This window comes from Aethalodelphis obliquidens, unplaced genomic scaffold, assembly GCF_003676395.1.
Source record: "Aethalodelphis obliquidens isolate GAN/ISIS:26980383/991018 unplaced genomic scaffold, ASM367639v1 scaffold49, whole genome shotgun sequence".
Classification (NCBI taxonomy): domain Eukaryota; kingdom Metazoa; phylum Chordata; class Mammalia; order Artiodactyla; family Delphinidae; genus Aethalodelphis; species Aethalodelphis obliquidens.
Window position 1 is genome coordinate 4,889,034 of NW_020837993.1, and position 18,177 is coordinate 4,907,210.

Below are 18,177 nucleotides of genomic sequence, written 5' to 3' on the forward strand. Positions count from 1 at the left end.
GTTTAACAAGGATGGCTAAAGACATGGTGTAGATGTGACAAAAGAAATTATGACTGTCATGTGTGATAGGGAAAAAAGTTTCAATGTGGCAGAGAATGGCGTTCTCTGAAGAAGGCGCTGTGTGGGATGTAAGCTTGGGAGAAGAAAGCTGTTTTCTCTAAGACACCCAAAGTGTATCTCTTAAAGGGGAGTCACTCCACAGTTGAACTGTGGGGCCCGCAATCAGACAAGGAGTAAAACAAGAGAGCTAGATAGATGGTTCCCAGGTGGCATGCCAGGAGGTTGACGGCAATCGGGTGGGACCCAGGTCTGGGGATTAAGTTAGTATGGGTCTGATATTCCCCAATTGGAGGGAGGCCTGATTCTGAAGGTGAAGCACTTCAGCGAAGTCGGGGAGGGAGCAGCTGGCAAATCAGACAGCTCCCCACAACAGGAGATCCAACTGAACCTATCTGGCAAGGGGGAGGTCTTCACACAAAAAAAAAAAAAAAAAAAAAGGAAGAGGCAGAAAGGAACGGTTCTGGAGTCAGACAACTGGGTTCCATCCTGGTTCTAATACTTCTTAGCAGTGTGAACCTGGGCAAGTTAAACTCCTTGTGCCTCAGCTTCCTAATAGAGATAATACACAGAGATAATAATAGTCTCTCACAGGGGTGTTGCGTGATGACCTGAGTTAACCACCAATGAAGGCTTAGAACAATGCCTGGCGCATACCTAACTCAATGTTTTTCAGCCATACCTATTATTATTATTTCTTTTTAGCCATACCTATTTTTAATAAAGACCTGTTCAGGCCAGTTTTGCTGGCATAGAGGTACTTGGTGATGAATCTGGACAAGCAGAATCATAGATGGATTTCAGGTAGTGATAGGAAGGGAAAAGAGGGGGTGAACAATAGCATAGCAAGAACACATCAGGAAGAATGAGGAAAAAGGGTTCAGGGTGGGGCTGTTTCAGAGAAAACAGCCTGTTGCAGGTCTACAATGTTCAAAGCTACATTGTGTAAGGGAATTCTCTTGGAAGTTAAATGGAGAAAGTTTAATTTCAATTCAAGAAGCATTCTTTTTGTGTGTCCACTTGAAGCTCAAATTATATTGCTAAGGAGGATGATCAGTCTGCATAGAGGGAACCCAAGATCTATGAGTCAGGAGACTTGGGTTCTAGTTCTAGTTCTGCCCGAAGTAGCTGATGCCGTATTGAATCAAGTTAATTAACAACTGTGTCATTTTGAAAAGAAGGGGCCAGACCTAGTTCCTAGGCCTCATGAGTATTTAACATTCTCTTATTCTAATCCAAGAACAGGGTCTCAAGAGAATTTCAGAGTTGCTCACCTTTCCCCAAGACTCCTTCCCTCAAATAAATCCGTTAAGACTAAGAGCATCTAGCGTTCCTTTCTTTTTTACCAGGTCCCACAAGGAGCAAGATTTCTAAAATGCTGGCATTGGGAGAGAGCCACTTTTTCTTTTCCCATCCATTTCAGGAAGGTTGTTTTCAGTTATTCCTTGGTCTGCCAAGAGTTGTTTCTAGATTGAAGTAGGAAGAAGTAATGAAAACAACAGAAAAAAGGTGAGATTTGCTTAAAAGAAGCGAAGCTTGTTTTGCCTGATTCTCTGGGAGAAGGTGGTTGGCAGGTAGACTATGATTGTTCAGGTTCAAACTATCCCTTTAACAAACACTCCCTAAAGGGTGGAATCTGGCCCAACCAGGATTATGAGATACTGATTCATAATGCCGATGGACACCGGACATACTAATAGCCTGCCTCTCATAAACAGGCAACAAGAAGCTTACAAACCCTCAAATAAGTGGCATTTCAATTCGGATATTGGGCTAGGGGGATGCGCTGGTTTAAAAAAACTGGCCCAAACTCTGTGACCCTTAGGGAAGGACTGGTTGTTTAGAAGAAAAATCTTGAGTTCTATAGCTCCTCAGATATGGCTGCTTGCCCAAGGGCTATGAACCTGCATCTTGTTTGCACGTCATCCTGTCAATCATTTTCCTTTTTTTTAAAAAAAGAAGACAAAAATCTTAAGTCGAAAACACCGAATTCCAAGCTTTTTCCAGGGGCGAAGCCCTTATCTCTAGGGCACTGTACTAATAATACTGGCCTGGCCTACCCCTCTCCAGGAACCCCCTAGCCTTCCCCGAGGGGTCCGCACTGCGAGGCGCAAAGCAACAGCCCAGCTCTAAACCCAAAGGTTCCATCACCAGCCAATCGCCAGCTGGGATCCCTCAAGAAAACCAGAAACACCTACGGAAGGTGAATGGCATTAAGACCAGCCTATCCGCGGGGACTCAGCTGAAGGGGTGGGGTCAGAATTAGCCAATAGTATTGAAGTGGTTGTTGTTAGGCGGGAGGAAGACGCCTGCGAGCGTGCGTGGGGCCGCTCCCGGGAAAGGGTGGAAGGAAGCTCGCAGAACCAATGGCCGCGGCGGGCGGGCGGTAGTGCGCATGCGTACTGTGACCTGGGGCTGCGGGCGGGAGGCGGGGAGGATGGGGGAGGGGAGCGGGCAGGAACGCGGCGGAGGCTGCTGCCGTCGCAGCAGCTGCCGCCGCAGCAAAGAGGCCATGTTGTGTGGTGTGTGGGGCGGGGGGGGGGGGGGCGGGGGGGGGAGGAGGAGGAGGGAGTAAAGCCGAGAGAGGAGACGGGAGAGAGACACCACACACACACGGCACAAGATGGCCGGAGAAGCAGCAGCACCTCGAGCTGTCAGGCGTTCCGCCGCGGCCGCGGGGCCCGCCGGCTGGCGGGGACTTGCGCCCGGGCGGCCCGCAGGCCCGCGGGAGCGAAGCGGCCGCGGCTGGGGCGAGGCGGGCCGCGCGCCGGGGTCGGAGCCCGCGGCAGAGGCGCCCGGGGCGGCCGGGCCCACGACGCGGAAAGCGCCGCTGCGGCAGCGGCCGCGGAGGCTCCCCGGGGCCCGGGCGGCTCGACCCGGTACGGACGGGAGGCTCGGGCGGGCGGCCCGGCGCGGGACTCGGGTGCGGGCGACCAGGAGGTGCCGACCGCGGCGCTCGGACCTGGTGAGTGGCTCCCCGGCTCCTTTTATTGTCCTTTGTCCTTGGGAGGAAAAGCAAAATGTCCTTGAGCGCGCGAGCAGGAGGGGGCGGCGGGCCGGGCCTCGCCGGCCGGCTCTCCCCTAGCGGCCCCATAGGCGCCGCTCTCTGGCTCTCCGGGCGGGAAGCGCCGCGGGGCCCGGGGCTGGGGGCGCAGGGGCCCTGCTGAAGACCGGGCGGGGGGTGGCCTCGTTGCCGGGACCGGCCCCGCCGGGAAAGGGGCGGCGGCGGTGACCGCGGGCGGGAGCCTGAAGGGGACTGCGCGAGGAGAGCCCCTTTCTGTCCTGGTGAGTTATTTTGATATTTAGGGTAAAAAAAAAAAGAAAAATCCTTTTCAGGTTGTCCGACGGGGGAGCTTTTTAACCCCTTTCCGGTGAGGTGGGAACTCATCTTCGTTTTCGAATTTAAAAGAACAATGGAACCCTGACTATGTTTCAACAAAAATAAAACTTGTTTTTTTTTTTTTCCTTTTGGGTGTTGGCTTTTAACTCTTTCAAAGCCGATTTTGAAAACGGCTGCAGTGTTGCAGATGAGAAGGTACTTGCTGCTTGTTCAAACCTTTATTGATGTTAAGGTTGTCTTTTAAAAATGCAAGTTGGAGGAGTGCTTCTGGTATTTCAGAAATTACGAAGACAAGTTTACTATGTCGTCAAGGCTGTTTAATGGAAATAGATTTTAATTACGGTGCTAGACGATGACGTTTGATTAAGGTAGTTTATTTTACTGAGTAATTACGCCAAGATTATTTGACATTCTGATGTTTGAACAATGATTAAATCTACTGTTCGTTACTTTTAAAAAGATCATAAGGAGCCGTTATCTGTAACTTATCACACCTGAATGTTAGACCATACTTGGGTTAGTTCCTAGACTTTTAAAAGTTTAAGTTCATCATTTGATGATTTAAAAAAATAATGTGTATTATCACAAGCCACGGTCGACAGAACTTTTACAAAGGAATATTCTGACACCAAATCTCTTTGTGAAGTTACTTTCTCGTAGTGTAAATATTAAAGTAGGACTGCTCGGTAATGGGCGATGAAGAGGAGCCATATTTGTTGCATTTGTTGCATGCATAAAAATTCAGATATGCTCAAAACGGAACAGTATTTTAATAGTGTATTTTGGTTTTTAAAAAACTTGTAGAGTCCTCTGTATAGTCTAGGAATTTAAAAAAATTGTCTGAGAGGGAATTTGAGTTTAGTGATTTGAAGAACAAACCACAAATGAACAAAGCTTTGTGTATTTTAGAATATATTTGTCTTCATCCTGCGGTAGCTCTGGTGTTGTAGAGGTGCAGATCTACGTAAAAATAGTGTTGGGCAGATTTACGTAGTACTTATAAAATCAAAGATACTGGTGTAACGGACTGTGTTTCTGAGGATATTTTTGTCAGTGACATTGTTTTATTTTCCTAATAGCATTCATATAGTGCTACACGTTACATCAGTTGCGCATATCTTGATTTTAGAGACTCTCGGTGTTTAAGTAACAATTTGGTTTTTCAAATCAACATTTCTGAAATTTTTGAGCACTGCAAGTCGTTTGAAATTAATATTCTGAATCTAGTCTTTTTGAATAGCGAAATGCAGAATAATTGCTAGCAGTTTAACCTCATAAGGTCTTTTTACATGAGAAATGGGGGAAGGGAGAGACTGAAAATGTTCTAGACCCCAGTTTGAAATTGAATAAAGGACATAGATACTACATGTTTTAGATTTGCTTTAAAGACAAAGCTAATATCCCACTTGGTGGGATCAAATAACTTGTGGTTTAAAAATTTAAAGTAACCAGTGGCCATTTTAACTTCACTAATTTTTCCTGGAGGAGTTATTTTTAATTGCTCATAATTGTAAAAGGTATTTCTAGATGGTAAAGAAAATTTTAAGTTGATTTCAGTCTTTAAAAATGGTAAACTTTTCCTTTGTTTTCGTGTATTGCTTGCCATCAAAAGAAGAATAAAAATGAAAACAAGGTCATAATCTTAAATCTGTCCAAAGATGTGAATTTTTTGTTTTTAATCTCAATGCCTTAATCTCTAGTGTTTGTTCATACAACCAAAAGATGAGGAAAATAAAGACTGATAGATATTAAGATAAATAACTGCACCCTTAAAATTTACAGGTAGCGTGTCGATGAGCCATTTCTTGAATTTGTCCAATGATCGTTGTCTCTGGAATATTTTCTCATTGTTTCATCACAGTGAAACTTTGGCCAAGAAGTGTTTAAAAATCAAAACATTGATAATCATCTTCCTTTTTTTTTAAAGGTAACTTACAAGATTAAAATTATATTTGGTTGATGATGGTTCTGAACAAATACAGCTCTTATTTGAGGTAAGAGTGGGTAAATTTTTATTACTTTGACATAAAAGTAAACTTATTAGGTTTTTATTTTTTTTGATAATATATGTTTTTAGTGAATAGTGATTATGAGTAAGTATCTGAAATAATTTTACAAGATCTTTAAACCTTTTCATTGTATGAAAAGTGTATCTGCATAGCCATTGTAACTTAATGTGCCTTTTGAATAGTTTAAAATACTGAAGGTTCTTTAAGCCTTTGTTTAGTTTTGGGAACAAGAAAAAATATTATACTTTGAGGAAAACCATAAACCAAAGATATGCTTTTTCTTTCTTGCTATTTAATATACTATGCAAACAATTTAAATCTTTTAAATATTTAAAGAAATAAATTTTTTGGGAAATTTAAGCTAGTTGCTATTCATACTAATGGATTTTAGGAAAGAATGCTTTAAAAATCAGGTTTTGTGAGCATAGATTTTATTTTTTCTTCTATGTAATAAAAAGTTTTAAAACACATATTAGTATTTGGCTATTGGTGGTTCCATCAATAAATTGTTTAGAATATTGTTTTTTTTCCCCCAAAAGGTATGCCATTTTGAAGACTGAGACCGTGGAATTTTATCCTTGAGGATAAAGGAAATCTTTGCGATAGTCTGTATTTTATATAGCAAGTAAGTAAATGTTTTTATGCAACATCTGAAATCTAATAGCTACCAACAGAAGAATATCACTAAAGTTTGTCAGTGCGACATAAACTGTAGACCTTATCTCGAAAAAGGGATAAGAAAAAACCCATCAAATTCTTTACCTTACATCAAAGCAGTTCTGTGTTAATGTTAAAATAGTTGATACGTGTAATTTACATCAGTAGTGAGACATTCAGTATTTTTCAATTAAATGGTTTAGAATTATGGTTAAATCAGTAGTTGAGTCATCAGAATTACGTATCTTTACAATCTGAAATGTACATTTTTTAGCCATTTTTTTGGTGATGCAGATTACGTTTTAGAAATGGCCTAGAATTTTGTATTTGCAGATCTTATGATTTATCTTAAAAGAAGTATATTTCAAAAACTTAATAGATCCTCTCATATTCTAGTTATTATGTAAAGGATTTAAAATACTCATTTTACCTGTTTTTATGAGTCTTTTTTCCATACAGGTGCAAAAATAAGTTATAGGAAACTAGAATGTGACTAAAGAGACTTCTAATCTATAGCGTAGTCTTTTTAAAGCATAAAAGGAAGAAATAATTTCAATATGTGTATGGTATTTTGACATCTTAAAATTAGATACATGAATGAGAAAAATATGTACAGAATTTTCAGGAATTACTTCTTACTCTTAACACTGAAAGGGGAAGTTACTGTCAAGCAGTATATATTAGGAAGGGATTTATCAGAGGAAATATATAATGAGATACCTTGGGAAGTTTTAAAAATAGCCAAATAAACAATTAATTAATGTAAGGGCAGGTTTACCTTTGTCCTTGTAATTTTTGTGGAAAATTCATCGTTGGTGTTGGCTTATTCTGTTGATTCAAATAGGTGATAAAGGTAATATTTTTATTGCTTTTGCTTTAGCTTTTTTTGCTTTTCAGCCCTTTTGCAGTTTGATCAGATTTGTGTTTATTATAGTGTACAAAAGAAAACCAAATGTTAGACCTTTAACAATGTTTTAAAGATGTAACATATAAAAAAGTTAAGACGTCTTTCATCCCAAGGTCGTTTAACGTAAAAATGCCAAGGTTAGGGTTTCCTCTTTGTAAATGATAGGATATTAGGTTGGCATTCAGATGAGGCTGGGCACTGTTATAAAAATTGAGAATTGGGCCTCTTAAGACACAAATGTATGTGAAGTTTAACCTAAGTTTAAGTATAAATTGGCAGTAATTTATAATGGCCTACCAAAGGCGTAATTTGAACCCATAGAATAAAAAACGAATGGTTAAAGAAGATTAGAAATGTTAAATGAAAATTTGTATCTTTTTTAGTCAAGTATTAATAATTATAAAAATAACTTAAGTGTTGTAGTAACTCCTAAGTTAATGTAATGGAGTATAGTTTTCTTTTTATCACCAACAAGATAAAGGATTATAAGTCACATTTTAAAAAGACCTACATGTACTTCGACCTTCATGATAATATTTAGAGTCAGTGTTTTGAAATCTGCTGCTGAGCCAAGCCTGTAAAATTGGCAATATATTTGGTGGACAGAAATAATGGACACATGGGGGCAAATATAACTGAAGATACTGTTGTTTTAAATTACTGTATTTCATAAATACATTGTTTAGTTTACTACTATTTTCTGCTTAAGAACTGAAGTGATAAATACTTAAATATTTGTTTTTATTTTAGCATTTTGAATTCTTGAATCATAAAAGTCACCTGATCAAGTTGGTGATTGGCTTGCATTGCGTTTGTTATTATTGGTAATAACTGTTTAAAAAATTCCCTGGAGTTCCACAGAAATGAAAGAAGCCATGCCCCATAGTTAACAAAAGGTTTTCATGAACTACGACATAATAAGAGGTTGGATTATGTGGAATAGGTAATTTTGAATATAAATTTTCTTTCAAGTTTCGTTTACTGTTCAGTTTCTTGATTATTTAAAAATTTGGACTGCGGACAACCAATTATTTTACCTTTTCTCCTCTGATTTTCTTCTTTGTTGAGAGGCATAAGGGGAGAAATGTTAATTTGAGGACATCTCCATCTTCTGCATTAATGAGAGGTGTGTGGTAGAGTGGAAAATATAACTGTGATTCAGCAGTCAGGAGACCCAGCTTCTAATGTAAATTAGCCCTGTAATCTAGACGATTTATTCACTGTGGACCTTAGTCTCCTAATTTGTATAAAGTATTTGGAGTTTCCAATTTCTTAAGATACATTTTTGCTCCTGAATTGTGTGGTAAAAATAGAGTGTCTAGTTCTCTTAAACTGTAAAGTTTTGTAATTTTTGCATTGCAAATCATGGATGTTATTTCTTTGTTGAAGTTATTTGAATAACATGAAACCTGGGCGATAGTGTACCTGACTTTCCTAATTTTAGGTGTTCTAAAATATTAATAAATAGTATAAATGCTGGCATAATGGAAAGTTGATCTTAAAAAGCAGTTAAGGTGTGAAATTGTGTTTAAAAAACAAAGATTTAGAATGCTGCAGTGAAAGCATTGTTTTGATTTTTTTTTCCTAATTATTTTATTAAATAATTTAAAGATTAGTGTATTTAATGTAACATTTGCAGCTGACCATTGTGAGTATAAATGATGATTTATAGCTTACATGCTTGACTAAGCTATATAATTTCCCTTAAGAAATCTATATTTCAAAGATAAATATCCTCATCTTACCCACTGCCTTTCCCTTCCAGATTGAGCGGGCCAGTACAAACTTTTAATTTTCAAATTGACTTATTTCTGCATATAATTAACTTTTACAACTTAAATTCAGGGATATTCTGGACTTTATAAATAAAAACTATGCGATTTGATTGTTTACGTAACTTTCAAGTAACATGTTTCCTACAACGGTTTTATTTATACATTGTGTACAGCTAGATAATCCAGTGTTTTGGAAAACAATCTTTGTTTTTTGAAATTATACCACTTATTTGAAATTGAATATTTCCCAAAAAGCAATTATATCCTAATGTGTGTATTACATGGTAGTCAAAATCATTTTAATTTAGGTTATCAAGCTAAATATTTTGCTTAACTTTAATGCTTTATGAGTTGTGACAGAGTTTTCTTATGACTGTTAATGACTTTATCACTAGTACCTTATTTTTGTGGGTGGTTTCTTATATTTCACAGTGCTCTCGGATTTTATTCTTAATTAAAATGTAAAAATTGTTTTAAGGACTTTAAAAGGTGACAAAACCAAATCTAAGAAAAGCACAAATGGGCTAGTAATGATAATGTTAAGACTTGACTAAAGTCGTCTTTGCCTTTTATTATAAAATGAGCAGCAATCAAAGTTGTTATTTATATTATACCTATAATTTCATACTAAATGAGGATCCTCGATACTGCAAAATATTAAAGATAGGAGTATGAGCAAAATTATCAACTTTTGTAATCTGCTTAAGGTGAACTTGGCTTACCCCCCTTTAAAGGAAGGCAGAGTACTACTTTGTCAATTTTTGGTAAGGAGATCGAGTGGTAGATTACATTGGTGTCAGTAATTTTTGTGGTGGTGCAAAGTGTGATCCAAGTCCTCTGGTTTTGATGCAGTGAGCACCCCGAGCCACATACTTGTACTGGTAGGTAGCCTTTTTATAAGCGTGTTGTCAGACTAATGTGATGGGTTTCCCTCAGACATTTCTTTCGTGGGGATTCTTTAAGTCATTTCTGCCCTTCTCTTAGGGGTTAAATCAATTTATTTTACTTGACTGATTTAGGTTTTGTCATTGTTCGGTGTAACTGTCTCCTTTATAAGATCAGATTAAATTTGGAAGCTTAATAATGCTGTGTTTCTTGTAAATTGCTTCATTTTATCAACTTGTTGGGAGGATATTTTAGCACCTTGCTCTTGAAAGAAATCTTGAAGCAGATCTTACTATTTCTTGGCTTATGACTAGTCAAAACGACTAAAGGGATTTAAATTTGGTAAGATACTCAGGAACTTGCTTTATAATTTGAAAAATTGGAAACCTTGGTCATGGAAAAAGCATTTAGGTAGCTTAGTTTTAGCTTAAATCCTAAACTTTTGCTTTCTAAAAATCCTTAAATTGATACACTTTAATATTGAACTTTTGAACAAAGCTTTTTGGGTAGTTCTACCTATTATTGTGATTATTATAATCATACTTTGGCACAGGAGTGACTGGAAAAAGTATATACCTGTATTCAATTTATTTGAGATACAGGAAACATCTTCCATGTTTATGAGGTATTTCAGTCTAACCAGTGAAAAGTAATGGTTATCAGTAACCAGATAAAAAGTAATTTTTACCACGCACATATTTTAGAAAGGGTTAGTGTTGTGTAGGTCAATATAATTAGTAGAGAAAAAAATTTGAAATTATGCTTAAGGTTTCTATCCTAGAATAGAGTTGATTAAAGTACATGATATTATGAAATAATATAGTAATATTGAAGAGTGAGAAACATGGCCTTGCCAGGTTGGTAATGGAAGCTTTCCTTTAGAAGTCTGGAAAGCAGATTAGCTGAAGGACCAAGAGATAAAATAGTTTTGTACTGTTAAGGAAGGAGTGATGTTGACTCTGTTAAACAGCTGTTTTGCAACCATGACTGCCTGTTAGGGAGCCCAGATTTTTACGCAGGAAGTTCTTGGGGCCTGAGACATAACGTGTTTTTATAGTAACTTTATTCTACAGGTGAGCCCTGTGAACAGCCAAACTTAAGATCCTCTGGATCAGAACTTTTGATTTTCTGCTTGGACTGTATTTATAAATACATGTATGTCTCGGTCTTCTGGCTAGTGATCCTGTTAAGATGTTGAAGTTTCCAAATAAATCTGTTTTTTTCTTTTTCTGTACATACAATTATATTCTTTTTGATTTCTACAGAAATATGAATCCTGAGGCTGAATTATCTAAGGGGCCAGTACAACGAAAATAGATGTTGGTGGAAGAATTTATTTAGTAAGTTTTCCTCAATTTACATGTTTAATTTGTTTTTTAATTTTAAATATGACTTTAGAAATTTTGAGTAACTGAGTCAGAGTCTGTAAAAATATAGAGGGATTTAGTGAGGCTCAAAGCAGTACAAAAATAAATCAGCATGGTTAGATGTATATGAAGTTTATTATTAAAATCTTGCACGTTAATTTACTCCAACCTTTTATTATTTTCTACTTTTTTTTACTTAAGCTCAGGCAGAGTTAAAATGGAAAAAACCCTACATTTGAACATGCTTTTAATACTGCACCCTAGGACTTCCCTGGTGGTCCAGCGGTCAAGACTCCACGCTTCCACTGCAGGGAGCATGGGTTCGATCCCTGGTAGGGGAGCTAAGATCGCGCATGCGCTGTGTGGCCAAAAAAACCCACAAAACCCTGCACCCTAGATCTGGGTGTTGGTAAACTCCCCCCTATTTTTATAAGTAAAATTTTATTGGAACACAGGTATGCGCTTTCATTTACACATTATCTGTGTTTGCTTTCCAACTCTGGCTACAGAGTTGAGAGTAGCTATAGCTAATGGCCACAAACCCTATAAAATGCTTAGTATTTTTTCCTGTTAGGCAACCTTGCCTACTCTTTCCCTGGATCCTTCCTTTTTGTCAACTTCACATGTGTAAAACTCAGAAGCCCTTAGGTTCTCTTGGTAATAGAGCATACTTTTAATGGATTTCATTGTTAGTAATTCAAATAAGTGAAGTAATTATGAGCTTTCCTTAAATTTGAAAGGCCAACAAAAAGTTTTTCTTCATACTGGGGTTTTGCCTTGATATTAGAAGGTTTGGTTACTACTACTACTGTGGAATTTCTAATTCCCCATCTGAGAAATAGTGGGAAAGAGTTAGTGGTAAGACTGTAGAAATGGATTTGGATGAATTCTCAAAAGCATTTATTATTGACAGAACTTTTTAGGTATGATAATTATTTAGTAGTTGTTTCATAAAAGTAATTTTTTGAATCACATTCGGGAATCTAGATTCTAGATGATAATCTTTGCTTCTAATTGCTACTTCAACTTCTATTGTATAAATGGCTACTAGAGCCTGTAAAATAGTGAATATTTTTTTTTTTTCGATGGGGGATGGTGAGAGCAGAGATGAAAACTTTACTAATGTAGTGTAATTTATTGACTTCATGCCTTATTAAATTTAAAATGATTGCCTGGCACATAGTGGATGCTCAATAAATACTTGTTGATTTATTGTATATACTTGCTATTAAACATTATCAACTAGTGTTTTGGGTCTAATCTAGTAAAAAGTGAAATTCATTATTTATAATGCTTTAAATACTAATTTTTAGATATGCTTGAATGCCAAAACTTTGACTCAGTAAAAGTTACAAGAAACCACAACTTTCAATCTTTCATGGATATGTAGTCAAGTTTTAAACTAAAATGGGATAATGGGGAAGATTTGATTTGATTGTAAAAACCTTAAGTAAGATGACTCTTTCTTAGCATAGTTGAACAACATAGTTTAGCGATGTTGTGAACAGCTGGCTGGGTTTTTTGTAGTTAGTTTTTATGCCCACTTTATTTAGGACCCAGACTTGTTAATAAGTTTTAATCCTGTTGAGGAGTCAAGCTTTTTTGGTAATAAGACAAAATATGTGAAGTCAGTATTAAATGTTTTCAAATTTAAAGACAATACGAAGATTGAAATTGTCATAAGTACCAAGAAGCTTAATTACACGATGAGAATGATCATCATGTAAGCATCAATTTCTGCTTCTTATTGTAATTTTGTACCCATTTGTCCCACTGGTTTTACAGTAACAAATTGTAGTATTTATTAGAGCCACTTGTTTAAAAAATTAAGAGTCATTAATCTTTTTCCTTGTACTCTTTCCCTGTCCCGCACATTTTTTGTTGCTATTAAAATGGGGGTTTGCTGGGAAGTAGAGGTAAGGAAATTGAACCCCTGTTAAACACATCCAGTAATGAATCACTTGCTTGCATTTCAAATAACAACTTATTTTACAATATCCCAGTGTTTTTTTGAACAAATTTACTGAATTAGAATTTAAGACCTCCTTGCTCAATTTTATGTTTTTAATTTCTGGATGTATAGTATTTGGGGATTTTAAGCAGTAGCAGGTACTTATCACCTTCTTACCATAGAAGTTTTTTCTTCTTGGAAATTATCTTAGAACAAGCAATTTGTTCTTAAAAAAAGGAGGTATAAAATAGTGAACATCATAGTGGAAAAATTCTCCTAACTTTTCATAATATTAGCTTGAAGCTTGTATGTTTGATGATGGAATTCTAGATCAAACCATCATCTCTGCAGTATGTTTCCAGTAATTCACAAATCTGGAAAGATGTGGAGTAGTAGGGCTTAGATACTAAACCCTACTCAGTTTTCTGTACTGATCTTATTTTAATGCAAAATGAAATGCTCTTTAAAGCAGAAAGTGTTTTGTCTTTTACAAGTTGACCCCATGATCCTAGAGCTTTCAGAGATATCATGGCCACTGGAATATAAATTATTTTGATTCATTAAGGTTAGTTTGTAGGTCCTCAGGTACTTTGGTTACTGTGGTATATTGGAGGTCTATTTATTGAGGTCCTTCTATATACCGGGTAATGTAAAAGCTATAAATGTACTAACTCATTTAATCCTCACTACTACTGCCACGTAAGGTAGGTACTACTGTTACAGATGAAGAACTGGATTTTGTTACCCAGAAAATTTCCAGGGTCAGAGAACTCATGCCTGCTTTCTTTTTCACTTTTTAACTTTGCTTATTTGCAAATTTAATTTTTGCAAGAAATTGGAATTCCATGAAAATAAATGGATTTTATTCCTAAATCCTTTACTGTTCTTTTAGGTGCTTTGATATTTGAGCACTTTTGCTTATTAACAGAATTCTTACTTCTGGGTTTTCATTGGCTTTATAGGAGTGCAGATTGATCATGGCTTTCTTGTAGCATTCTTTTTCTTCTCCTCCCCCCGCCTTTTTTTTTTTTTTTTACCATGTTAAAAATATGACAGTGTATGTGATAGTACGACCAATATGCTAGTATTTTTTAGTCTCTATTTTTGCCACACAAGCTGGTGCATTTTATTAATTAGTTTTGATATGGTTTTAATATCATTTGGCTTTCTTTTGAAATTTTTTTTAAAAATGTCGTTTTAAAAAGAAATTTCTTATAGTGTCTGCGATGAGTTTTTTACCTCTTGTGGCAGAAGAATATAAAGCACGGAGTTTATCACTTAATGTACTAGATTGAATAAAGTGCACCTATAGCCATTGAAATGACTAGCTTGATATGAATGCATTAATGTCACCGTTCATCATAATAGTATTTACATTCCCAACTCATTGAGAGATTGATCCTGCATTGTAACAGTAGAGATGGGGAGAAATTGGTTTATAATTAACTCTGCAAGAGGAATGATGGTGTTTTTATTTTTATACTTCTATATAGAAATATGTCCCTTAATTGTAAGGAGTGAACAAGTGGAAGATATTTTACTGATATGGGGAATAAATGAGTTATTTTTAGTTCTCCTTTTAGGCTGGAGAGAAATCGGCAAAAAATGTTTTGGGAGGAATAGCTTTCGTTTGATGCTTATTACTGATGTTGTGATGCTCATTTTCAGTATTTTTTTTTAATGAGTGGTGGTGTCTCTTGGTTAATCAAATGGTTTATTAAGTAGATTTTTGTATTGTATATAATACAAATCCTCATTGTAGTTTTGGAATCAAGGTACTAACTATCTAATGAGCAAAAAATGTCCTTATATTTAATAATCTCCTAGTCAGTCACTCAGACTTCATTGCTATAAATTTAGTTGGAGAGCTGCAAAATTTATAAAGAAGACCAGGGTTAAAACTTATTTTTCTAATTATGTTTTATCATGATGAATCAGGACCATTTATTTAATGGTAAAATATCCTGGCTTCCTTTAATCTCCTTACTTCAAATTATTTAAGCAATGAATTTTTTTAAAACAATGAGGAACATTTGATGTTTTTGCAATGAGAATATTTGTATTGAATTTGAAATCTGATAGCATTTTATGGCAAATATCAAATAAGGCAGGGAAATATTTTGCATTTCTGATCATTTTGTTTTCTAGTGGCTACCTATTTCCTGCATTCTCGTATATGTAGCTAAAGATGGTGACATCTATATTGGCCATTTGTGTTATCTATGCAAAATTAATTAAGATCTGTTGGACTGAAAAACTGCTATGATCCACTGCTTTGGGTTTTTTTTAATCCTTTAAGATTCTTTTCCATATTTAGTTTTATTTGAAGAAGCTTGGAAAGTTTTCTGCATTGAGATTTAGAATCCATAGTGTTGCTGTAATTTAGCCTTCCAGAATTTTTGAATTTGAATTTTTGTTTTCACTTCTCATGTAGACAGTATAACAACATTACATTTAACTATTAAAAATTTGACTCTTCACTGCCACATTTTTATGGTTACTGTGTATCTGTGACAGTAAAAGAACTTTGTTACTGGTGTGCAGTTTTGCCATGATTCTCTTATTGAGAAGTATGTGCAGCACATACAACTTTAATATAATACAGTTGTATAGTTTAAAGCTGTTATAAAATTATTAAAGCTTTGTGTATGGTAAGAGTATCTTCAAGGTGGGTGGATGTTCTCTGAAGGAATAAGATTATTGATATTCCAACAGCATTTTTTTTCTTTTAATGTTTTCATCAAGCACCCAGTCAGCTTGAAGAGTCTCAAATGGACCCTACCACTGAGAAATCAAGATGGCAGTCCACTATGGGGAATTGAGAAAAATGGATTAATACAAGAGTGCTGTGATAATATACAACCAAGACAGGGTTCTTTTAACATGGATTTCATGAAATGAATGAAGATATAGGTTTCTTACCCAGCACAAATGGACAGTGAATTTGACTTTCTAGAGACTTTGTATCATTAAGAACATTTTTGACATTTGGAGAAGAAAGATGGCACATTAACAGATGATAGTTTGTATGCCTGGAATCTTTTGCAGTTTGATCTGTATGAGTATGATCTTGTGGAATGTTAACTTTAATAAAATTTCTAACACTTTAAAATTTCTCAGTTTGGGCTTTTTTTTTTTAAGCTGAAGCTTCATTAAATACTCGGTGTCGCCTTAAATAACACTTTGACCTTTACAGTTGCCCAGCAGTAAAGTGTACTGAATAAAGCTGGTAAAATGGAAATGGTGTACTGGAAAATGTTTTACTTGGCTAATATTTGTCTTTTTACAAAGTTGTGGAAATTTGTGCTTTAAAAGATGGTTGTCCAGTTAAAATGCTATTTTATGCTTTCTTGAAACATCTTACAAAATAGGTTAACCAGTGGGTAATAATAGAATGTTTAATTTGCTGTGAGATTTTAATGAACTTTTAAAACAAAATGCCTTTTGCCTCAAAATTCAGCATGAGTGATACAATATTTTTCTGACTTTGTTTTGATGGAAAAGGTCCCTTTTACCTATACTTATTAAATATTATAAATAAAACATCTTGCAGAATATCTGAACACTTAAATTCAACTGAATCCTCCTATTGTCTTAATATTAGGTGAAGAGGTGTTGGATTTATAAGGGAAGGTAGGGAGGTCCTTAGGGTATTCACAAAAGGACTTGAAATTTTGGTGTCAATAATGTCTGCAATAGATTTTATGAAATAGGATTGATTACTGTATTTTTATTACTCTGTACATTTTAGGAATTTAGAATAAATGAACCACAGTATGTCATAGATAACTTATGTTTGAATCCTAGGTGAATACTGGTTTCATTCATTGATAACTAAAATCAGTTTCAGTTACTATTATGGGGTGTAGTAGGCTTTTGATAAACCAAATGAATTGTTGATTAAATTTTCCCGTTATACAGAGAAGAAGTAACAGTGCAGCTTTAATTTTCTTTTGGTGAGAAAGTGTTAATCATACCATGTTTGTGATTAATGTCAAATAGCAGGGTATACATGTAGATGATCAATATATATGCAGTATTTGTTCTCATTGGCTGATTTGAGTTGGTTCGTTTGTATAAATCAAAATTGAGATTTTGGATTTTGATTTTGGTAGAGAATTATCTTGTAGAAAGTATGGGATTGAAGCTGGGTGTTGATTATGGATTTTACATTTACCTAGGTGCGACATTGTTGCTTTTGTTGGGTATAGATCTAAAATGGATTTCTCAGTGAGGGAAGGACAATTGTTCTGGCAGATAATAATGTTGAGTAAGGAAAGTTGATTTGATTTTTTTTGGTTGTGTGAATGTTTTCTTGGGGTGCTTGTTGAGAAAGTGTTGAATAATTTGGTTTTGGCATTAGTAAATTTGTTTCCTTAGATCTCACGGTTTTGATATTTAGGAGAATTTGCCCTGTGACATTACTTTGATAACTTTCCATCAGATATGACAGATTGTTATTAGTTTACCATTGTTGAAATGGGTATATACTTAGAATTTGATTAGATATACAAGGGAATGGTTGAGATATATGTGTTGTGTTGGTTTTGGAGGTGGAGTTTCTTGGGTTTGTTTTTTCATGGTAGTTACATGCTCTTGAATTTAAGAACATTGTTTTGCCCCCAAATCAGTGTGGTATGAGAATTTTTTGGGTAAGGTTTTGGCAAGGTTATATAATGGGTTAAAGAATTTTGTGAAAGTACGAAGAAAATTTGAGATTCTTGAATAAAAACTAGTTACATTAATTTTTGCCCTAATGCAACTGAACACTAGGGAGGCGCTCTTGAGTTGTACCCCTTTCTTCCAGTTGGGATGGAAAATTCCCCCTTAAACTTAGTCCTTAGATAATTTTTAGGCTTCCTAAAGAAGGCAAGACTTGAATTTAATTTATTAAGTTGAGGTTTTGCTTTTATTTAGAAACCATTTTACCCATGGTGGGGGGTAGTTTTTAAAAAGATTAATACTTAAGCTGAGCTTTATATACTCTAAGAATTATCCCTCTTTCAAAATGGCTTGATAAAACACCACTTCCTGTCCAGAGAGGAAGTTATTTTAGCTCAAGGACTGAAATATTTAGCAGATCTTTAGACAAAAGGAACAAATTACATTTCTCTCTGGCTTAAAAAGGGTGCTTGAGCCAGAGGGGGTTAAGAAACCCTCCCCCCTCCCCCTGATGGGGTGGTCTGGAGGGGCAGGGAGAGGTGGGGGTAGGGGTCCTTAGGCTCCCTG

General features: G+C 36.0%; 1 protein-coding gene across 1 annotated transcript; it reads left to right on the plus strand.

The window, feature by feature from the left end:
• The first annotated feature begins 2,628 nt into the window (after positions 1-2,628).
• On the plus strand, positions 2,629-3,544 carry LOC113607635 (translation initiation factor IF-2-like). Its single transcript, XM_027083156.1, has 2 exons — positions 2,629-3,022; positions 3,394-3,544. The coding sequence occupies exons 1-2, from the start codon at positions 2,681-2,683 to the stop codon at positions 3,430-3,432; spliced, it is 381 nt and encodes a 126-aa protein (XP_026938957.1). The 5' UTR covers positions 2,629-2,680; the 3' UTR covers positions 3,433-3,544.
• Positions 3,545-18,177: the final 14,633 nt, after the last annotated feature.